The 24739-nt window shown below is 41.2% G+C and overlaps 1 protein-coding gene across 2 annotated transcripts in view; it reads right to left on the reverse strand.

Annotated features, from left to right (window-relative positions):
• Nucleotides 1-1618: 1618 nt before the first annotated feature.
• Nucleotides 1619-24739, reverse strand: part of MBOAT7 (membrane bound acylglycerophosphatidylinositol O-acyltransferase MBOAT7) — a 43280-nt gene continuing 20159 nt past the window's right edge. For both annotated transcript variants that reach the window (XM_072156823.1, XM_072156822.1), the window contains exons 3-8: nucleotides 24521-24650; nucleotides 23071-23197; nucleotides 8987-9143; nucleotides 5575-5935; nucleotides 5312-5494; nucleotides 1619-4025 (exon numbers count right to left, since the gene is read on the reverse strand). In XM_072156823.1, the coding sequence (XP_072012924.1) occupies nucleotides 3647-4025; nucleotides 5312-5494; nucleotides 5575-5935; nucleotides 8987-9143; nucleotides 23071-23197; nucleotides 24521-24650 (1337 nt within the window). In that variant the 3' untranslated portion in view covers nucleotides 1619-3646. The remainder of the gene's footprint in view (nucleotides 4026-5311; nucleotides 5495-5574; nucleotides 5936-8986; nucleotides 9144-23070; nucleotides 23198-24520; nucleotides 24651-24739) is intronic.

The raw sequence follows: 24739 nt of genomic DNA on the forward strand, positions 1-24739 counted from the left end.
CTAGATATATGAGTAAGTGCTGCTTACTGCCAGCAAAGTACTATTACTAGGTAATATTATGTCCTTTATGTCAGTATTGTTATACTAGTGTGTTTTTGCAATGGTTATATAAAGTTATGTTATATGGAAGACATGAAAACTACATTTGTATATGAAATGTTGGGTAACATTATGGGGGGGGATTTATCAATGTGTCCCAGGTTCCGTCAGTTTAGTGGAGGAAAACCCTCGTCATTTTCTGCGCCAGATTTATCACTGTGTTAATAAATCTGGTGCAGGATAAGACTGTCGGTTTCCAGTTTAGACCTAATTTAAAAGTGGTCTAAATTCTGCGTCACAATTTTTGGTGCACAGAACATTCGAGTAGGCCACACCCCTTTTAGGCCACACTCCCTTTCCGAAGGCCACGCCCCCTCAGTCGGACAAGTTGGAAAAACAGGTCTAAAAAGCCTTGATAAATGTTTTCACAGTTTTTTTTTTTGGGCGCCGAACCACCAGAATTGTCCGTTGATAGATTCCTCCCTATATGTTGGATCGCAAAATGCTTGTGTTTAGTCATTCATGCATGCGGTGAAATCAATTTCCCCATCCCTTTTAGGAGCACCATACTTGTTTTGTGCTCTTCTAGTTGCAGCTCGCTAGTTGAGCAGATACCATAGGCAGTGGGTCCCATCTACAACTCACTGATGGCAGTTGTTATGCCTATAAATGCTGCAGTCAGGGATTATTGCGGTGTCTATAGGGTTCTGCTAGTTGCTCCCACCATCATTGCCTCAGCCTTCAGGAGTGACGATTGTTTCAATGGCAACCCTGAGATCCATCATGGAAGCAGAGTGCAAGACTGCTGCTGCTGAGCAAGGGAGGTGAGCTACTAGTGATTTGGTACTGCATAGGTTCTGCTTCTTGTTCTCGAAATGGAATTGCACATTTAGCTGTGGATGGCTAATAATGATGTTACATAGATGTTCCGATTGGATAAAGAGCAGAGGGATTTATTTATGTCGTAGGATGGGGAGGGTGAGGATCTGAAGTGGCAAACTCTTAGGGCGTTGTCTCACTTTGCGTTTTGGCTGTGTTTGCAAACGCAAACTTTAATGCAAAACACTGGCGGCTCGTTCCCGATCACAGGCGTTTCCATAGAAACTCCGATGCGATCGGGCCGCGGCCCGCCACGGTGGGTGCAGTTTGGTCTGCGTTTGCCTATCCAGACCAAACCGCAACGGAGAACAGCGCCCTTAAAGCCCTATGGTAGCAGGGTAGCTCCCAGGAAGGGGGTGGCCAAGCCACTAATGATGATGTTACAAAGATTTTCTGGAGCAGAGGGGTTTATTTATGCAATTTGTAGGAGAGGGAGGGTGAGGGGTGGCTGCAGCGATATGAAGTGATAGTGGATAGTGAACTCTTAAAGGAAATCTACCACTTCCACAGGGTTTTATTCTTCATTAACACGGATGGGTAGCTTCTAGTAGGGTGAATAGAGCCCGATGTTTATTTTGATCAACTATAAACTCTGATATTTATTTAAATGAAGGGCAAATGCTCTGTTAACCCACTTCAGCTAAAAAATAAACAAAAGAAATACAAGAACAAATAGCTCATCCAGTGACTGACCACAATGTAAAATATAAACCATCTTTATTATAACAAGACAAGGACTTCTCCATGAATGTTGTCAGTCAAAGTATGATATACAGGTTATACAGACAGCATGGGATGGAAAACATGGTTTCCTTCTCCTCCCTCGCAGAACCCATGCAATGAAATACAGATCTATGATTACCAGGTGACATGGGACAAATGCTGAAGGAGAAAGAAGTTATTCTGACAAAAGCATTTATAGACAAAACGCAAACACATACATTTGTCACATAAAGATGAGTGTAAACGCAGACTGTGTTCTCCTGCATGGGCAAGAATAGCAACAAACCTATCAGGGTCCCTTCTTCAGGACCTGTTCTACTCGACACCATCAGCTCCTGGTGCCAAGATCTGCCTGGTCACCAGCATCATGATATGCTTCCTTTGCTGGGTGAAGCAAAATACTTACTACTGATTATATTTCACACCATTGTTGGCATTGCGGGACCTGAGGGATGGTATAGATCATATAACAGCATTTCCCAATACTATTGTTCTTTTGTTTATCACATTCAGTGTCTGAGGCCACAATTGAAAATGTGTGAGAGTTTAGAAACACTTGAGACATATGCGCAAAGTCAGGCTTACCCATAACGACAAATGTAGGCCAAATGTACAATGCACTGGCAACCAAAATACCACTTTACAATACTAACAATCATATGGATAAGAGAATACATTTCCATTCATGTGTAAGTGTTCGTAGTTTCTTTTGTGGATTATAATTGATGTTCAAGGTCATTGCTGGGAAGCAGGTAATTCAAGGTTATGGGGCAGATTTACTTACCCGGTCCAGTCGCGATCCAGCGGCGCGTTCTCTGCACTGGATTCGGGTCCGGCCGGGATTTAATAAGGTAGTTCCTCCGCCGTCCACCAGGTGGCGCTGCTGCGCTGAAAAGCATTTTAACGCGCCGGAATTCACCGAGGCCGTCTGAGTGAAGGTAAGCGGGTCCCGAGCGACACTTTTTCGGTTTTTAAATGCGGCGGTTTTTCCGAATACGTCGGGTTTTCGTTCGGCCACGCCCCCCGATTTCCGTCGCGCGCATGCCGGCGCCGATGCGCCACAATCCGATCGCGTGCGCCAAAATCCCGGGGCAATTCAGGTACAATCGGCGCAAATCGGAAATATTCGGGTAACACGTCGGGAAAACGCGAATCGGGCCCTTAGTAAATGACCCCCTATGTGTCTTTTTCCAGTCTGAAAACACTTTTTGGATTCAGTGTCATTAAGTGTCATCAATGTCCATCCTATGTACTGTGCTGTACATGTCTATTTTTAAAAGGATCCAATAAATGTTGCCATTTTTAATCTACTTGCTGACTTTCCGTGCTCAGCTGGATGTACTCTTACTTCTCAATCAGTGTCATTAATAGGTACATGAAAATACAATGAAGGCGGAATGTTATAGAGCAAACTGAAATATAGTTTTGTAGGAAAATTCTTTTAATGGCCACAGAAACATTGGTATTGTTGTCACTAATTCTTCTATTCATCAGAAATCTGATTGCATGGAAAAGTAATATTTCTAATTTTCATTAAAATATAATGGGTTATGGCATTTATAAAACCCTAGCCCTATAAACCTTTTTTCAAAACTGTACATGTAATAAAATTGTGGCTATTTCGCCACTTCCAGCAATTCATGGTCCTGCCAGTAGGGGGATTGATGACAACCAAGAATGGACAAACAGACGGCCATATACATCCAGAGAGGACAACTGCTTACAGCAACACTCTCTTGAATAAAACTGACATGGCTGAAATATAAGAAAGAAACAATATATAATCACAGGTTCATAGGTGTGGTTCAAAGGTCAGGAAGCACAGAGGTCAGGGGATGACTTAACACTGGGAGGGCACAACTCCCAGTCCCAGTATATCATACGTCTTTCACAGTCTGGTAACTGAAACAGAGGACAAGTTCAGTCACAATATCCAGTTTAGCACAAGCACAGATATTTATGGCTTGCAGAGACATCCAGCACAAGACAACTAGACAGACTGCAATCATTTCTCCTTTTTCTTCTCTTCCTTTTCTTCTTTGCTGTTCCTGGGTGCCCGGGGAGCAGTCATAGCCAGCACCTTGCCAACAATCAAGAAGAAAACAGCCACCACATGGATGGCAAAGTAAATGGATTGCCAGTAGCGGACTGTATCCCAGAAAGTGAGCAGGACAAAACCCATGCACATGTAGTCATAGGCCCTCATTTTAAGGAACCAGTGCACCCAGTCAAATACTAATTTGCCAGAATCAGACAAGCGGCGTCTCAGGCCAGCATCCATGGCGCCCTCTGATGCCAGGCACAAGGGTATAGTAAGGAAGCTCAGGTAATACCCAGGATGAATTCCGTGCCAGTACGCACTTATTAACATGGTCCAGGCACTCCTGTCAATGAGAATATTCACAGCATCAGCGGTTGCTACATCAATATAAAGTTACTTCTCACTAGATACAACATCATAATACACATTGCTTATAATTCTACGTTCTCACTAGACAAAGCCACTTAAGAAAAGCATCACGGAGATGGCATCTGGCTCTACATCAAAGTGCAAATTACCTTTTCTCATAGCGTCATCTTAGTCCAATTACTGGAAAGGCTATATGGGTCTAGCACTGCATACCTGTCACACGCAATGACTGCACAGTTTCATAGGAGAAACGTAGGGCCCTTTCACATGCGCATTACCGCAATTGCAAGATTCATCAGAGTGTGTTAAGTTTTCTTTCTCATTTTGTTCAGTATTTCACACACATGAAAAAAAAACAAACAAACTGATGACTATGGTCAGTTTTCTATGTCAATGGATCAGCAAAAAACATATTGCACATTCCTGTATCTCAGAGTGCATTACGTTTTTTATGCAACCCCATAGACTTCTATGATTGAAAAGCATTGCCCTCATACCTAAATGGTTCCTTTGCATGGCTACAAAGTTAAAAAAAAAAAAATCACTTTGTATACCTATATGTAACTCCCCTGAGTGAAGTCCAATTACAGAGAGTCCTGTATATTCATTGTTCCCTGCACTGCCCTGCTTCTCTGTTCCCGATTGACAGGTCTCACTGCTACTACCATGCTGCTGGCACGGAACTAGTACTTAATAACCGTCTGGCAATATTCGACTACAGCTTCCTTTATGTTCCCTTGTGTTATAAGGAGTATGAAATGCTACACAGTGCTTTGCTGGGACCTTCAGACAGAGACCCCAGTGAGGATGAAAAGAATTCCTGAGGGGTGGGTAAGAGAGTGGTTGTGTGTGAATGGGCTCTGCTACATTATTAACCATTCCCTCAGGGGGTGAGAGTAACCATGACTATGTGAAGAGACATCACCCCTCCTTCAGGAATTCTTTTCAGCCAAGTTAGCAGTGTCAGCTTCAGTGAGGAGGGTGGGGTAGCTTGACTTTATACCGCCGCTCCCTGCCTTCACGACTGGAACAGAGAAGATGAATAAGTCTGGTGGCTAAGCCCATGGATAGTGGCATCAGTTGACCATGTATAAAGACATCTAAAAAGGTACTCTGTGTGGTTTGTTGGGTGGAGGGTCACTGGTGACAGGTTCGCTTTAAAATATATATTTTATCTATATAACCATCAAAATACCACCAGCAAATTGCACCTAACTGGCCATCAATGTCTCCTTTTCCTGTCGAAGCATATGAACTTACCCAAACACAAAGGACTTGACAGGAGAATTCTTGTATATGTACTGTGCCAGCCACCACTGCACACTCATGTTCCAGCAGCGCATCCCATCTTTCACCTTCACACAGAAATCTGCTCCATAGCAGTCAATGTTCTTAACAGTCTCGTAGTCATACTCTGTGTTCACCTTTGACCCATGAACGTCTCTACAAGGAAAACAAAGTTGTATATTCTTTGCCAGTATTAAGAGCTGAACAAAAAAACAAAAGCTAAACTGGAAGCTTACCTCTCGAGAAGGGCATATTCTACAGTCGGTCCCCCACCAGAGCGAGATTTGGCTGCAATAGGGTATGCACCAAAAGCAGCAGCAATACAGCCACACTCTGCAAATATCCAGGCAACATAAAAGCGCATGCGAAACACAAAAAAGATGGGGACCATGTAGAAGAGACGATAAAAAAAGGAGCACTCGTAGAACTCATCCTTCTTCACATACTCCAGAGGGAAGTAATGTGAAACAATGAGAAACAAGATGCCAAAAACAGGGGCTGGCTTCAGGCGACTCAGCATGGGCTTCCAGCTTGGAATATCCTGAGAACCAATTTGATACAGCCAGTCATGGTAGGTCTTAAACCGGTAGAACGGACCTAAAGGAAACAGATGACAAATTCCAAACACAACATGAACACCATATTGTCAGACTGTATTTTCATAGGGCTATAAGAGTATTGAGAGTTTATGGGTCATTTGTACACATACTGGCCACCGGCTAACATGTGACATTACACATGCTGGCCTGTTAAGGAAGAGGACCAAATTACCTCATAACTTCATTTAGAAGCAGGGCAACTGATGGAAAAGAGGGCATGGAGTTAGTCTGTTTTTTTGCAGTATGGAAAGAGAACATACTGAGCCCTTAAATTTTGGCCAAGTGTTACCCCTTGTGTCTGTAGATTCTCGGGGAGTCTATTTCATTGTCATCAGAGTGTGAGTGGACCTCATCCGTCAATGACACGAGGGGCACAAACAACAGAACAAATGTTGTTTGCTTCCTGTGATACTGCACTTGTGTGTAGAAGAGTTTTAGTAAAATTAAACTACACATACTTCCCTCTAGCTGTCTTCTCCATGATCCCGATACTACGCTTCTATAATGTTGACACTGGGATCACTTAAAAAAAAAAAAACGTTTCCACACTCCAGGTGTGGGTGAGGTGATATTATGTGAGAGGCGTAAATAATAAATAGTTTCCACTTTGTAGTTTACTTTTTATAAACTCTTTTTTACAGCGATCCCGGTGTCAACATAAAAGACAACATAAAAAACAGTAAGCGGTAAGTATTTGTGGTTTGATTTTACTAAAATATAATGGTAGATTCACTTTAATGGACATCTACCACCAGGTTGAAGGATTGTAAAGCAAGCACACTGATATACAGGTGTGTGCCCCCTCCTGCAGGATCTGCTCTTCTTCTAGATTCTTATTCCCTGGTTTTAAAAAAAAAAAAAGGCTTTTATAATTATGCAAATGAGCCTAAGGGGCTCCAGGCTAATGGAACCTGAAGCCCCTCAGGCTCATTTGCATATTGTGTAAAGCCTTTTTCTTTTAAAAACAAGGGAACAAGTTTAAAAGAAGACCAGGTCCTGCCAAAGGGGGCACACACCAGTAAGTCAGTGTGCTTGGTTTACAATGCTTCATCCTCGTGTTAGATTTACTTAAGGGGTATTTACTTAAGGGTTATTCTCGTCCGGGCATTTACATCCAGATTAATTAATCTGCCATATATAAAAATGTCTTCAATTAGAGGTCATGAAAAAAAATGTTCCTGTGAGAAGATAATTTCCCATAAATGTAGTGATATGGTCCCTTAGAAACAAGACTGTGGGGGTCATTTACTTAGGGCGCGAATCGCGTTTTTACAACGGGTTACACAAATTTTTCTGTTTTGCGCCGATTTTCCCTGAATTTCCCAGGGATTTTGGCGCACGCGATCTGATTGTGGCACATCGACGTCGGCATGCACGCGAAGGAAATGGGCGGGGGGCGTGGCTGTCGGAAAACCCATCAGATTCGGAGAAACCGCCGTATTAAAAAAAAAAAAATGTGATGCTTGACACGCGCTTACCTGCACCCGGCCTGGCTTGGTGAACAGATTTTTCGCCCAGGGGCCCCTGGTCATAAGTATTCAGAGCCTTTGCTCAGTATTTAGTAGAAGCACCTTTTGATTTAGTACAACCATGAATTTTCATGGAAATTATGCACAAGTTTTTCACACCTGTATTTGGGGATCCTCTGCTCTTCCTAACAGATCCTCTCCAGTTCCCTCAGGTTGGATGGTAAAGGCTATTTTCAAGTCTCTCCATGCTGCTCAATTGGGGTTAGGTCTAGACTCTTTGTTATTTTAACTGTTTGCTTAGGGTCAATGTCTTGTTGAGCGGGTCCAATAATGTTTCTGTTATTGTACGGATTGTTACGGACGCGGCGATACCAAATATGTGGGGGTTTTTGGCGATTTTGTGCTTTTTTTCACTTTATTGCATGTGTATTGGGAATGTTTGTGTTTAGGGGACTTTAACTTAATTAGGAGGATCGCGCAGCCCTGGGCACTGGCAGTCCCGGGGCTGCAATCGGAGCAGCGGACCAAACCCCCCCGGTAAGCGCCGCGCAGGGGCAAGGGGGTGGGTGGGGGTGGGATGAGGGGGTCAGATTCCTTTTAAATACCCCTAACACACCGCGGTGGCCAGAAATTTGACGTAACAGTACTGCATTTTGTGGGAACGCACCTCCCGCCATGCAGTACTATTACATCAAATGTCGGGAAGGGGTTAAACCTCATGATTCTTACGTGCTCTGACATGCACTGTGAGCTGTGAGGTCTTATATAGACATGTGTGTGCCTTTCCTAATCAAGTCCAATCAGTTTAATTAAACACAGCTACTCCCAATGAAGGAGTAGAACAATCTTAAGACGAATAAGAAAATGGGCAGAATTTGAGTTAAATATGAGTGTCACAGCAAAGGGTCTGAATACTTATGATCAAGTGATATTTCGGTTTTTTCTTGTTTAATAAATTAGCAAAAATATCTAGATTTTTTCTTTCAAGATGGGGTAGACAATGTACATTAATGAGCAAAAAAATTTAACCTTTTTAATCTTGGCAATTGACTGCATTGAGTGAAAAATTTTAATTGGTCGGAATACTTTCTGTATCCACTGTATAGAGACTAAACTGAACAGGGATTACTGTGCAGAGCCTCAGTAATGGGGATAGCAATTTTTTAAACCGCTACAAGCACTAGCACCCTAGATGACTTTACTCCGCAAGCTGCAACCATCCAGTGAGCACAGTATTTACGCGATAGCCATAGGAATTACATGAAGGCTCCGGTGACCAAACTCAACATTAACCATGTGTCTAAATCTGGCATATGGAAAATGACGGTCTATGCAAAACAACTTCACATCATTTCTGTGCAGCCTATGATAGCTGGAGGAGGCAGATATTATAGATCAGAGCCTTCATATATGTGGAGGGCAGGGAGGAGAGATCATTAGGAAGAGATGATGAACAGAAATCAATGTTGCAGCATCACTACACATAAAAAACAAAAACCAAATGAAGTAAACTGTGCCTGTATGTAGTGTAGTACACTAGGTGTAGAGTCATTTATGCTTTATCTGTGAGACACACTTACCAGTCATCAGCCCTATGTAGCAATAACTGTACAAGAATATTTCAAGCAGACTTGGGATCTTGGGAATCATGTTAACAGATGACTGGCTGGAAAACGATGCCACTTCTTGCTTCTTGACTCGGTTAAACTCTTGTACTTCATTTGCTAAACTCACAAGCTGGAAGATAAAAAAACAAGCTTAAAGTAATATTGACTAAAAACCTGCATTATATGGCTCACAGATTGCCGTGTTTTGTGCCTTCACCTTGGTAAGTGCAATACCATACCTCATTATATTTTGTAATATCAACTTTTGTAAAGGTTTTAGACCTTTTGTACTGAATTTAAGGTCAAACTAATCTGACGATGGATATAGTGTAGCAAAGTATATGTAAGGGCTACAAGGGGGTGTAAGCCAAACCACTGTCAATGAATAAATTGAGATGGCCATGTATGAGTGTGTCTCACTCCACTAACTTTGTGTAATCATAGGACTCCCTCTAAACCATTATTACCATGGCTACAATATGCATTGCATCTGCCCCCCCTACAACTATTGATATTGGGAAAGGTAAGGATTTGGCACTTCAACTGTTCTATGCTTTTGTTCAAAAGAGATAAACTTGGGGTCATGGCCTGACCAGGGATGTGACCGGACGCGTGCCTAGAGAGCTCCGGTGCGCAATCCTTCTAAAATCCTGACACCTAGCCCCAGAAGTGCCCACTAACCTTGCTGAAGCAATCAGATGCAGTCTCAAGGCACCGCGACCCTCAGCAGAGGAGAGAAGGTGAGGCGGACTGAGCGTGCGGCCAAGATGGTGCTGGCGCGCAAAATGAAACAGAAGGAGAGGAATGAGTTGGCAGCAGCACAGCTCAGCAAGTTTGCCCGCACCTCTACACAAGTACCCTCACCCTCAAGCATGCGTGCTGCTAGCTGCAGTCTAGTGCACACTGGCTGTCCCTCTGACACAGGCACCTGACCCAGAGCATATACAGGGACAGAAGTCCCCACATAAAGCTGCTCCCCCACCAACACCCCTTCAGCAGCCCCAGAGGAGCAACAGCAGAACCTACACTGCAGGGTGTGCTGGCAGCAGTGTCTTTCTGCAATACAGGGGGTTTTAAAGAGGAACTTACACTCATGAGGCATGATATGCATAAGATTAATGAAAGGGTTAATGAGATGGAAGGATTAGTACAGTGGAAGATGTTGTTCCTCCTATGCAAAGAGATATTATAAGGCGCCATAAGGATGTGCGTGCACTATTTGACAAAACTGATGACCTGGAGAACAGGCTAAGGAGAAATAACGTCCGGCTGGTTGGAGTCCCGGAGAAGGCAGAGGGGAGAGATGCTATTGAGTTCTTTGAACATTGGTTAATCTCTACTTTTGGACAGCATCAACCATCACCACTATTTGCTATTGAAAGGGCCCACAGGGTCCCGACCACTTCCATCGGGAGCTCCTCTCAGACCTGTTTTGATACAAGAGTTGCTACACTTCAGAGACCAGGACCTGATACTTTGTCACTCTAGAAATAAATCTAATATGATGATTGAAGGTAGCAGGGTCTCTTTATACCCAGACTTTTCTTCAGCGATCCAAAAAAAGAAGAGAGAGTTATACACTGAAACTAAAAAGAGGCTCTATGCAAATACCGTATGCTATGTTGTATCCTGCAAAGCTGTGCGTGGTGGCACTGGGGGAGACCCACTTCTTTGATCAGCCACGAGAAGCAATGGACTGGCTTGATATAAATGAGGGCAGCATCCGCTAACAAGCAAGCAGGTTAGAGAAAGTTTGGAGGCCCCAATTACACTATCGGAGCTAGAAGAGGCAGTACAGACCCTACCAAATGACAAAGCTCAAGGAATAGATGGGCTACTGGGGGATTTTTTTTTTAAATACTAGGAGTTCCTGCTGCCCTATTTACTGAATGTGTTTGAAAAGGCAGGGGAAGATGCTAAGCTCCCTGCATCCATGCGCGAGGCTATAGTGGTGGTGGTTCCGAAACCGGGTAAAGCCCTGAAGCAGCCAGAATCTTATAGACCTATTTCACTTCTCCCAACAGACTGGTGCATCTGGACCTGTCCGGGTTTGTGCCCACTAGGTACACATCCACTAATATACGTTGATTGTTCACCGCTATGCAGGTCTCTTCTGGGGACACCGGCATAAGGGCAATGCTGTGTAGAATGGGCTTTGGGCCCAAGTTTATTGCACTGGTTCAACTTTTGTATGTGGAGCCTAGGGCATGTATCAGGGCAAATAGAAAACTATCAGGCAGCCTTGTATTGGAGTGGAGGACTAGGCAAGGCTGCCCTCTATCCCGCCTCCTCTTGAGTCCCTGGCTTGCCAGATTAGAGGAGCCACTAATATAGTAGGACTCAAAATGTAATACCATAGAGGATCGCATTGTTCTTTACGCGGATGACCTCCTGCTATTCTTAGGTGATGTATACAGCTCCTTGCATCCAGTGATACAGATTATTACAGAATATGGCGGATACTCCGCTCTCAAAATAAACTGGGACAAGTTGGTTTTGCTTCCGATTGATGGGAAGATGCCACTGGACACATTCTCCCTTAGAGTAGTCAGAGAATTCAAATATCTAGGGATAGTGGTGTCTAATAGACCTCAGGACTATGTACAGAATAATCTACTCCCATAGGTGGATCGCTTCCAGGTCAAAGTAAATACCTGGTGCAAGTTGCCATTGACTGAGGTGGGCAGGTGCAATCTTATTAAAATGGTACTGATGCCACAGCTCCTTTACGTCATCCACACCTCACCAGTGTGGATTCCTAGGAAGTATTTTTATAGGATTGATTCCATATTAAGGGGATTGATTTGGAAAGAATGCCACCCCAGAATTAAGCTGGAGTCCCTTCAGAGAGGAAAGAAATCTGGGGGTCTAGCAGTGCCAAACCCCTGGGTTTATTTTATTGTATAACAGCTACAACATTTTCAAGGATGAGGCACAACAGAGGGACTTGGAATAGTGAGACGGATGATAGCGACCGACTCACCATAGAAAATACCCATACATGCCTTGGATGCAACCCACATTGGCTTTACAATACAAAGTGTGGGATAGGGGTAAGTGCATGCTTGGGTATATGACCACTCAGGCCTACCAAGCCATCTGGCATAATACTACATTTGGAGAATTCCTCTAAGGGAATTGTGACACTAAGAGATATTCAAACTGATGGGGAACTAAAAAGCTTTGAGGCTCTCAGAGGGCTGTACCACACACTGCCTGTTTCAGGTACCTACAGTTACATCATGCGCATGACTCCCAGAAACGGAGCCTGAACATGGATACACGAAAACTGAGGAACCAGGATGCAGCAGTGCCTCTAGTACTCCCAAAGGGACTAATCTCCCTATTACATGGGGCGTTGCAGGATGAGTTTCTTAAAGGTGTTGCCTTTTCCAGCAGACATAAATGGGAGGAAGACATTGGACCACTTACCGATCGATGCTCAATGGGATACTATCCTCCCCCAACACCAGTGCTCTCCCTTAGTGAAGGCAAGCGGTTCTCACATCTGCTGTTAGTATAAAAAGCTTGTAAAATGCCAGTCCTGCTAGCAAAGATTGCGGCCAGATCAGACTCTAATTGTCCAAAATGTAACATGCCTGACGCACACCTTATGCATATGTATTGTGAGTGTACAATGTTGGGAGGGTACTAGATCTTATTTTCAGGGTATACTCCGTACGATTGGAAGCATCCCCATATGTCTGCTGGAACTGTTGGAGAATGATATGGGCATTACAACTAACATTATAGGCATATCTTGCATACTTTATCAGGCCCGAAAGCTAACAGCAGCAAAGTGGATTCAACCGATCCCCCCTACTATTAAAGAGCTTTCTGCATTCCGCCTTAATGGTGTAATTAGATTAGAAAAAGGGACATCTAAAAAAAAAGAAAAGCAATGAAAAGGGGTCCTTGGATTGCTACACCAGGTCTTCCCTCTAGGTTCCTACTGTCTCCCTCTGTCCTCTAGGGTAGACATGTTACACCTGTATAAAACATGGCTAAAAAGATCGGCATTGTTTTTGTGTGCGTGCTGTAGGTCTGTGGGAGGAAGACTATCTAGGGCGAGATATCACATTATCTGACTGAAAACACCTGACTCCTTGAGTGGATTCATTGCTTCATCGACACGCTGTATTGTGGATTTCTGTATAACTGTACCGGGGAACGGGAGGGATGGATAGGGGTATGGGAGGGTAGAGAATGGGAAGGTGTTTGTTAAATATTATTGATGAACAATATTCTAATTTGGGTGTAAAAATGTACTCAAGAGTTGATCAAGCACAACATGGTCAATGAGATACAAATGTGATAGGATTAAAATACAAAAGGTGAGTAAGTGTGTAATAATCATGAGTGTAAGATCAGGATGATATATGGGCAGCATTGGAGTTGTATGTACATTCATGACATATACCTAAAAAAAGCTATGGAAGGAAGCAACCTTCCCCCAACCACATCCATATGGCTTTACTATATAATGGTCTCTGTGTTAGCTGGTCATAAAGGAATGTTACCATATATGGTTATGGACAAGGCCAATGGATGAGTTTGGCTCATAATGCAAGTCTATAGGACGGTAGTCTTTAAAAGTGACGCTGTCCAAGGGGGATGGGAACATTGAGCATATCACACACACCAAGCTCACTCTCACACGCTGACATATGGAGGAGATTTAAGGAGGAAGAATGGAGGAAGAAAGACCAACACAAGATGATGAAACCTTCTCCAGAACATAATTTCATGGACTGACTGACTTTACCACATGACTAATAACCTGCACATGTTTTCTGTATTCTGCAACCTGGACGACGACAATAAACGCAACTTTTTATAATAATTATCTAGTCCTTCTATTTTTGAAAGAACATACTAAAGTACGCGGGAAAGATTTTATAATCAATACGATAATTTATTACATTTGGTGAGCCAGCCTACGACTTTGTTTTTTAAATTTTTTTATATTCTCCTAACACTTGCAAAGGGGGGAATTCCAATTGACTCCCATGTTTTTGCAAGTTTCAGAGAAAATCAACAAAGAGGAATCTAGAGGAGTGATGCACGTCATCTTTCCCAGACGGACGGCGGCCTGAGGAGGACAACAGGTGTCAGGATTCCAAGGTTGTAAGTATGGAAATCATTGATTCTTTTACTAAGAAATGTAACTTAGAGTTTAAGTCTGTGCCTAGTGATCAGTCAGATCTAGAAACTGTTTGGTTAAGTTTATATGATGAATGCGGAAAGGAGAATAAAAAGATAGAAAGTAAACGTGTTTCTGTCAGTAAAGACAAAGAGAAATTGAGGAACATTCTGCAGATGATAAAAGTCTATCATCAGGTTGTGCTGGACAGATCCATAGTCAGGAGCACGAGTTCGACTCTTAATACAGATAATGTGATCTGTGAGGAGATGGATAGTGCAGGTGATACATGTGATGATGTAACTCAGCAGAATGATCAGGGACAGGTCTGTGTTCTCTCTGCTGGAGGAGACTCTGTGTCTATAGACATGGAAGGGTCTTTTCAGAGACAGATATTAGAGATGAAAGAATCCAGCTTAAAGTTAAAAATGCAGAAGCATTTATTAAATCTTTGCAGAGAGGTTCCCACATATGATGAGAAAATCCATGTGTGCAGGAATCATGAAATCTTTGAGAGTTTTGTGGAGAAATTTGATTTATCCAATGAACAGAAAAATCAGTTGTTTAAAATGTGGCTTCCTCTAGAGTTTTCGAGACGATTAGAATCAGAAGATTTACTTGATGACGAGTCTAGGGAGTGGTCACATGACAGTGACGTAGAAAGATTGAAGAAGTTACTCTGGTGCACTACAAGTGACAGCATGCCTTCATACGAGATTTTACATGAACTGAAAATTGGTAGAAAGGAATGTACATTCTCATTTATGTCAATGTTTGAGAGAACGTGTAAAGCAATTGGAATTTCTAATTCTCGCTTAATAGTGAGAGAATTTATTAAGAAATTTAAATTTCTTAATGCTGTTGCACTTGTATTTGCTTCAGATCAATCTTCTTTATTAGATGCTACAAAATTTTTAGATAATATTAGAAAGTATCAGAGAACAAATCACAGGATCAGAGACAGAGTATAGAGAGAACAGAGGCAGATGGTTACAGAAAATCATATAAGAGAACCCTGCCTGAGCGAACACAAGAAGTATATACTCCAAGGAGAAAGTGGGACAAGATATATGAGGAGCGTAGAAATCTGCATGTAGCAAGGAAACCTTACAACATGATTACTGAATCTGCTCCACCTAGTAATTCCCTGTTACCTGTTGTAAGTAAAGAAATCATTCCATGTGAATTGTCTAGTTGTAAAGACAATGTAATCGGAGAAGAGAAAATACCAGATGTACTGGAGAGATCACCAGACATATCCAAGGCTTTGGTAAACAAAGCTAAAGATATTCACGAGAAGGAAGTCCCCAGAAGTGAAATATCCTCAGTCATTGAGAGCAAATTAGATAAAATACAATATTGTGAATTTATGAATGAATCCACTAAATCTATGTATCATAGGAAGGACACATTGATGAGGATATTCAATTATATTCTAGAGGACAAGATTTTTAGACATGGGTTGGGTATTGGCTGAGAATATACCCCTGTATACTACTGACTACTATTGGTGTAATGACTACGGCTTGTTAATGGATATGGTTTTAAGATAAGGAGTTTGACGGAAAAAAAAATATAGTTCTGGGACTTATGTGACAATAACAATGAGTGTATTGTGCACATAATTCTATTTTTTATATATGGGCCAAGTAGTGTCATACATGATGTTATACATAGGCCTGAATAAGGTAATGTGATAGCAGTGTCATGTTTTAGTTTGTAATGTCTTAGTTAAGCATTTATTTCATCCATCTCTAAATATGTAGAAGTTATTATAAATTATTCATCTAACTCTCAATATAAATAAAATTATTGTTGGATTGAATATATTTTTAACATTGTTTCTATTTTTTCTTCAAAAAGATACAGGAAAGAAGCAGCAATGCAGTAAAGATCTTCTGGTGTTAATATGATAGAGATATTGATTATGGTGATTGAATAAGAGAAATAATCAATTGAAGACAATTAGAGATAAAAATGATTGCAATGAATAAATAATGTGCAACTTTTATATCATACAGAGATGCTGCTTGCCTGGTTTACACTTATGCATGAGCATGAATAACATACGCTAATATCTTGAGCTTTGGCCTACATATATGTCATTGTCTATGTGTCTGTGTTTGTTGTATCTTGTAATCTGTGATCTGCAGATCTGTGACGTCTATTGTCAGGCCTGAGAATAAAAATGGTTTGTCTTTTATGTTATTTGTTGTCCAAAATGAAGTACTTCATGTCTAAAGTGAAATTGTGGTTAAATAATGGTAAATTTAAGAGTTCATTAATGGACATAAATAAGTCCATATACATCAGTACATGAGGAATGTGTGAAAACTCTGAGTAATGATGGCAGCTGCAATGAAGGAGGAATAACAGGACTATAACCTCTATGGTAGTAGGAAAGATGACATGTGATGGAATATTTTTGAATTTGTTTTTCATCTATTTATGTATCAATTTATGGATTTAAGTTTTGGGGATTTTACTTTTATTTTATTTTAATTGGTTTTCTATGACTTACATAAATGAACACACATAACACTTACATTCTTATACATACACACAGCGTTATACATGGACATTAAGGGAACATATGTGATGTATCTTTGTTTTTTTTATGTGTATATTTGACAAAATATGTAATGACTGACCATCTATAATATTGCAGGGATGCTTACCTGCTGAAATTGAGTAGGATTAGGTTTCAGCCAAGAAGGTTCTATGGTATAATCCATGGAGCAAGATCACTGACAATGCATAAGTTTATTATTCTGAGTAACTGAAGGTTCATTGGTTGACAGGGATGAATAATATATGTGAAGGGTTATCCATACTAAATTCAGTTTGGAATTAAAGAATAAGGGTAGGATATTGCATTTGGGGACAATACAATATGCAATACAGTAAGAGTAAATGGTTTTCATTCAAAAGACAAAATGGTTGTTCCGAAAAAGAATGGAACATTGAAGTATGATTAAATAAATATTTGGGTTATATGCATATTTGATTAAAGGTATTAGGGTAATCTTAAGGTATACATTAAATAAATGGCTCTTGTTCTTGAATTCAACTAATAAGGAATCACATGATGTACCGAAAATCCAACAGGATTCCTAACATTTGTCAATATTAATGTGATGGTTATTGTTAATAATATTTGATATTTTAAGCAGTATTTAATAACAATGTTATATTAATTAGTTATTAGTAACAACAATGAACGATATGGTTCACTGTGATCGTTATAAGTTAGGTATAATCACCGATTTTGGTGTAGATTTAGGGCAAAAGAAGATTTCTTCAATCAAGTCTCCAAATAAATGGAAAAGACTTCGAGATTTATTATGGATCAAAGACTAATACAATTTCCAGTGCTATAAATCCCATGAAGGTAAAGAATTGATGTGCAGATGTCTTAGGTAACAACATGAAGGTGATAATGTTACACCTTATGGACTTATCCGATGGACTGTGTTATCACTGAATGAATGACAGCTGATTATTATAATGCATCCAGATGACAATAATTGGACTGAGATTGTTTTGGTCAAAGATGTCACCAAACCGGTGAGAAAAGGATTATTGATACAACTGTGACTAAGGACTGTTATACTTTGACTAAGGTTACACTTTGCTACTGAAGGAGACATTGTCAATGCCATCACAGCTGTTTCAGTGAAGAGCACTGATGACTCCCAGGGGGAACTCAAATTACAACAATTATTTTGAGTCAAGTAAATTCCAAGGAGGTGACTGTTGCACAGATATCATAAGTACATGTTCCTTATGAAGAGTTTGGTTTTACATCTATATCTATTTCTAAGACTTTGTGCTATACACTGGAAGAAACTAACAACGAAGGAAATGCAATTAAAGGTTTCTGCACATAATAATCTATCAATAGTAATAATAATACATCTACATTCTAAAGACTGTAACTAATCCTTCTACTGGACAAGAAGAAGATGATGACCATAAGAAGATGACAGGAAGCTTCATCTAGTTTAGATTTAGTATAGTCTATCAATTTATTTGTATTTTGATCACAGTATATCATAACATTTATTAATATCATAATTTGTAGAAATGAGTTCATATTGATTGATATTCTTATAAGGACAATTAATTATTACAGACATTTTAAACAAAAGGAAGATCATCCAATGATTTATAATATATTTGAATATTGTTATTGTATTTTGAGGGATCAAACAGATGTATCTCACCCTCAAGAGGGGGAAATGTTAAATATTATTGATGAACAATATTCTAATTTGGGTGTGAAAATGTACTCAAGAGTTGATCAAGCACAACATGGTCAATGAGATACAAATGTGATAGGATTAAAATACAAATGGTGAGTAAGTGTGTAATAATCATGAGTGTAAGATCAGGATGATATATGGGCAGCATTGGAGTTGTATGGACATTCATGACATATACCTAAAAAAAGCTATGGAAGGAAGCAACCTTCCCCCAACCACATCCATATGGCTTTACTATATAATGGTCTCTGTGTTAGCTGGTCATAAAGGAATGTTACCATATATGGTTATGGACAAGGCCAATGGATGAGTTTGGCTCACAATGTAACTCTATAGGACTGTACTCTTTATAAGTGACTCTGTCCAAGGGGGATGGGAACATTGAGCATATCACACACACCAAGCTCGCTCTCACACGCTGACATATGGAGGAGATTTAAGGAGGAAGAATGGAGGAAGAAAGACCAACACAAGATGATGAAACCTTCTCCAGAACATAATTTCATGGACTGACTGACTTTACCACATGACTAATAACCTGCACAAGTTTTCTGTATTCTGCAACCTGGACGACGACAATAAACGCAACTTTTTATAATAATTATCTAGTCCTTCTATTTTTGAAAGAACATACTAAAGTACGCGGGAAAGATTTTATAATCAATACGATAATTTATTACAGTGTTTGTTAAGGTTTTTTTTCTCAGTGTTGTAAACAGTAAATGTGTTGGTGTAATTAATAAACACAATCTGATTTAAAAAAAAATAATTAAAAAATTAACCAAAGCTATGACCGTATCACAATTTCTCTTGAGTACATGTTTGGAGGATTCCCAATGTATGTTTACAACAGAGGAGTGCAATGTATCCCAATGCTTATGCAGTGGGATACGCCCTCCAGTTTAAACCTAACGGCGGCACTAATGTCACAGGTAACATTCCTGGAGAGATATTAGTAGCGACTGATTGCTCTAATCTCGGGTTACCTTGTCTGATAGAAGAGACTTTGACCTGGCTCTCATCCAGCCAGAGTATAGTTACATGTTCTTATGTATCCCCTTACCTTATGTACATTGGACACGGATAGTGTAAAAGCAGGTTATGTTCGGGATCGCATGTTTCTGCAAGCGATAATATGGATTATACTGAACAATATGAGGGCGCGTTACTCTAGAATCCTGAAAATAAAGGCTCACTTGCTTCAGTCTCAGGCCCATTTCACGACAAATACTAAACCACCTGCAATAGACATGTGGGTGCCTGGCGCATTTTACCAACAGTATTGCGGTTTTCTGTTTTTCAACAGGAATGAGTTCTGCAATGTTGTTACAGTCTACAGCAGGGATGGGCAATTATTTTTCCCACGGGGCCACATGAGATATTGGAAAGGTTTTAGAGGACCGAACTAATATACTTCACTCAGTTCTTTCCAAAACCTATTCCTTCATAGATGAAACATTATAAAGATTCAATGTACCGGTAAATATGGAAGACCTTATTACATCATTATTTAATGAAGAGATTTCATTCTTTACAAGAAGCAATCTTTCTACCCAGCAATATACTCTAGCATAGAGGCACAAGGAGGCGTCAACCCAACGTATCAACTCCACCACCACCTGCAGCATGAGCTGTCTGTGACGATTCCAAAGCCATTGGGCAGCCAGCAGATATCACAGGTATCTGGCCCGAACTAGCGATGCTAGGCCCCTGTAATGTCCCCTAGTAATGCCCACCATACACTGCCCCCCTGTAAAGTCCCCCAGTAATGCCCACCACACACAGCCCCCCCTGTAATGTCCCCCATTAATGCCCCCCTGTGATGTTCTCCTCTCACCTCACTAGTGCAGTTCTGTGCACTACTTCCCCCTGTAGGTCATGTGATCGTGACATCACAGGTCCTGCAGGGAAAGCAGTGTGCAGTTTCTCATCAAGATCTATGTCCTGAGGACAAGAATCATGATGAGAGAGGGGAGGATGCCCGGGCAGCGGGATAAATGTCCTGCTGACCCAGGAAGATCCGAGGCTCCGGTCAATATATCCGGGGCACGAGCCCCGAATCTTTTGACCTAGCGATGCCCCTGCTTGCCGCATGCATCTCAAAAACATCTCCAGAATACACCCTTTTCTTACACTGGAAACCTCTAAAATGCTAAAAGTTTCCCTGATTCACTCTTGACTAGACTACTCAGTCTTTCACTCACTAAACTCTCTCCTCTACAATCTACTCTTAATGCAGCAGCCAGGCTCATCTTTCAGACCACACGCTACATGGATGCCTCCAGTTTGTGTCATTCACTGCATTGGTTGCGCATCTCCTTCCGAATTCAGTTTAAAATAATAACACTCATCCACCAAGCTCTGCATGATGCTGCACCTCACCATCTCTCTTCTCAGTCTATCGCCCGTGCTCTTCAATCTGCCAGTTATATTAGAGAATCTCTACCTTAATTCAAAACACTCATGAAGCTTACACACTCTAGCAATCCTACACTTGAGCCTAGTCACTTTTATAATCCTCTCTATTCACAGTTGATTTGTCCTCCGTTTCCAGAATTCGCACGGAGGGATCAATCTAGTTATTTTAGTTACTTCACAACATGACAAAGTGTCTGTCTGGGGTTCTTAAAGAGAACCCGTCATGCAAAATAACCCCCCTAAACTAAATATATTTTCATAAAATGCCATTAGAGAGCATTGCCTCTATCCCTTCATTGTCCCTCTACATGCCTGTAAACCTAAGCAATGAGGTCCTAAAGCTGTATGCAAATGACCTGTGAAATGTCCAATGAAGCATTAGCATATTCAAGCTGTCCACTCTATTCATGAGTGGGAGGCACAGCCACACCCCCAGTGCATGACTGACAGCCTGTATAATGATGTGAGGCTGTATAATGATGTGCTTCCTGGTGCTGGTGGCCACGCCCCCTGCAGCCTGTGTGTGCATGTGTGTGTGTTTAGGAGAGATACAGCAGCTCCAGGCAGCCATGTTACAGCAGAACATGTCAGATTCATGTGTAGCTGATGTCTGTGTCTCTCACCTGTATATTAGGAGGATGCAGCATGTCAGCAGATACAGCACACACTAGCCATGCTATACATTACACACAGACATGAGCAGGGGGAGGAGAGGGGAGGGGTAACAGGGGTGACATCACTGCCTCTGACCATGTGACCAGCCTCATTTACATGATAAAGAATAGATGATTTTACAATGAATAATGTATGAAATAACTAGATAAAGGCTGGGATGGGATCCTTGTGAGCTGCTCCAACAGGTAGTAGTAACAGGACAAGTGACACAGACCTGATGACAGGTGTCCTTTAAAAAACATGTCTACCAGTTCTTTCTAGAAACGTGCCACCCTGAAATAAGGCCTATGACTAGTTTTATAACTCATCACAGTAAAGATTTTCAACAAGCTTTCCAACTCGAAATATTTACAGGTTTTTATAGGCTTTGCTCTAGATATTTTCTGGCATTATTATTAACTGTAGCCTCCAGCTATAAGCAATAGAAACATTTCCAGCTTTCTATGGTGAGATGGGCAAGGCTAGGCTGTGAGGTCCAGCCCTAGTTCACCCATCTGACACTAGAGAGAATCGTATCAGGGTAGTTTTAATTAAGTTCTTCTCTCTACCGTCAGATGGGTGGTCATGGGCTGAAGCAGACAGCCTGGCTTCATCTATCTGATAGATCTGAAAAGAAATACAAAGAGTACTCAGGAATGATGAGAGCTGGAGAGAAAACTCCAACTAGATCATATTCAGTGAAACAGTCTCTATTAAAACATATAAAGAGTTAACGAGACAGTGAAAGGTCCTCTTTAAAGGAAAGGTTTGATGGAGAAAACTACAACTTTCCATCCTACTGAGTGACATATACGTTCAGCTGAGGCCACTGGAAGCAATGGGGGACGGATGCATCATATTGCATCCCTCACCGGCCACTGCGGAGTGTATACATCACTCAGCAAGAGGAAGGTCCCAGCGATGTCATTGTCCAGACAGAGATTGCTGTGACATCAAAGGGGACCACACAGTGATTGGCTGCTGCCAATGTTTGCTTTTCTTCCCGCCTTTAGTGGGGAGAGGGAAGAGCAGGACAACGTATCCAACAGAATATGCATCCAGTGGTATACATCTTGGCCCTCTGTTGTAATCATATGTCAGGATCCTCCCAATGGGTCCTTGCAACAGATAGCCAAAATGTGAGCACATTCTAAGAATGGTACAGTTCATTGCAAAAAAAAAAAAAAAAAAAAAAAAAAAAAGCACATTTTTATTTTCAAGTTTAATTTCACCGGGCTGAGTCACTGTTTTACTAAAGAAAAATCTTCCCCAGTTACAACATTGCTCAATTCATGTTACCTCTGCTAAAGTAGCTTTGCAAAATGAGGAAAGGAAATCAAAGATCTCCACTTATACACTGGTCTTCAACATTTCTTTCTATTTTCATAGTGATATGTTAGGTTTGTAATAGAGACATTAAAAACCTAATTTGACATAAAATGTAGAGCCTTAATATTGTAGTGTTTTGTAATGCTGATTTCTCCGAGATCATTATGCATACTGCATAGCCTTGACACTTTGTTACAACAGCTAGTAACTTTAAAGAAATGGATTTCAGTGCAGTCAAGTCAACTCACCTTAAGGGTTAAAAGTAACTGCACAGCATTAGTAAATGGAGTCGGTGCTGGAAGGTCAAAATAAGTCACTGTTCGGAAAAACAGCAGGTAGGTGAAGGTCCAGCCGAGTGCAAGGAAGTGACAGGATCTAATAAGTGAGTAAGAAGCACAAATGATTAAAAAAAAATATCCCTGGTAATAGTAATATATATATTATATAGGTTCAGTTTTCCTAGTTATACAGTATGTGAGAAGCATCAGTTCAGTGGTGTCCCTGGCAGATCAGCTGTATGGAGTCCCGACAAGTAATAGAACCTCCTCACTCCTTACCAAGCACAATGCGGTACATTTTATATCTGTTGTCCTCTTGTCATCCAAAACAATTCACTCAAAGGACGTCTACCACCAGATTATTGATGGTAGATGTGTCCTAGTAAGAAGTTATGTTCCTCAGGACTTCTTTTATTATAGCTCTATATTCCACGATGGCGGAAGTATAAAGTTATAAAAGTTATACAAATTAGCCTGGGCACTCCGGCTACGTCATCCGAGCGCCTCAGAGCGCTAGTGGCCCTGCCCGGTTCACCTCCCATTCAAGCGCATAGATAGGTGACTGGTGGGGCTGATAGCACTACAGCGGACGTGCATACAATAAACACTAGGTTCCATGAGGCGCTTGGGTGACATAGGCTAAGCACCCCATAGCCTAAACTCGATATACAGTTTAATAAAAGAAGTCCTGAGGAACATAACTTCTTACTAGGAGGCATCTACCAACACTAAACTGATGGTTTAGGGAATCTACCATCAAAATGCATGATAAACCAGGGACACTTAGGCCCGTTCCACACTTGCGAGTGTGATGTGATGAAATCGCATCACACTCGCAACGCATGCTGCCGGGGACGCACGGCCCGAACGCTGCACACCGGGAGTGAACTGACATGCTGAATTCAGTCCCGCGGTGCAGCGTTCAGCCCGTGCATTCCCGGCGGCATGCGTTGCGAGTGTGATGCGAGTTCATCACATCACACTCGCAAGTGTGGAACGGGCCTAACTCATAGATCCATGCAGTGTGAATTTGGTAATCTTATATTTGTTATCCACAGTTATGTCCCTTAAAAAAAAGAAACATTTAAAATTATGTTAATTCAGCTCATGGGAACTCCCACCAGATCCCCTCAGGCTTATTAACATAAATTTAAAAGATTTGATTTTAGCAGGAATAAGGCCACAAGTAACAAATATAAGAAGATTACCACAGTCTGTATCTACGAGTACGTGGTTTATCATGCTTGATTTTGATGGTAGATTTCCTTAAAAACAGATTGACCAGGGCATGTAATGAATATGTAATAGATAATGATAGTACATTCAGAGAGGCTGAACAGAGACAGACAGAGAAGCTATATCCAAAGCTATAATATACACATGGTACAGCTCACCAGCTATATAGTCATGGTATTTGTACCTTGGTGATATTTTTGTGATCAGCCATGTCCCAAGAATGGTGATAAAGGAATGCAGAATGTGGATGTTGCACGTCCCCAAGGTCAGGAGCAAGCCCACCGCTGCTCCACCCCACTGCTTTACCTGTGGACCTGAAAACAGATCAGAAAAAATGTTCATGCACAGAAGTTATGTAACAAATTACTTCTAGATAAGTTTGTTCCATCCATCCTTAAAAAAT

Source organism: Engystomops pustulosus, chromosome 6 (assembly GCF_040894005.1).
Source record: "Engystomops pustulosus chromosome 6, aEngPut4.maternal, whole genome shotgun sequence".
Taxonomy (NCBI): Eukaryota; Metazoa; Chordata; class Amphibia; order Anura; family Leptodactylidae; genus Engystomops; species Engystomops pustulosus.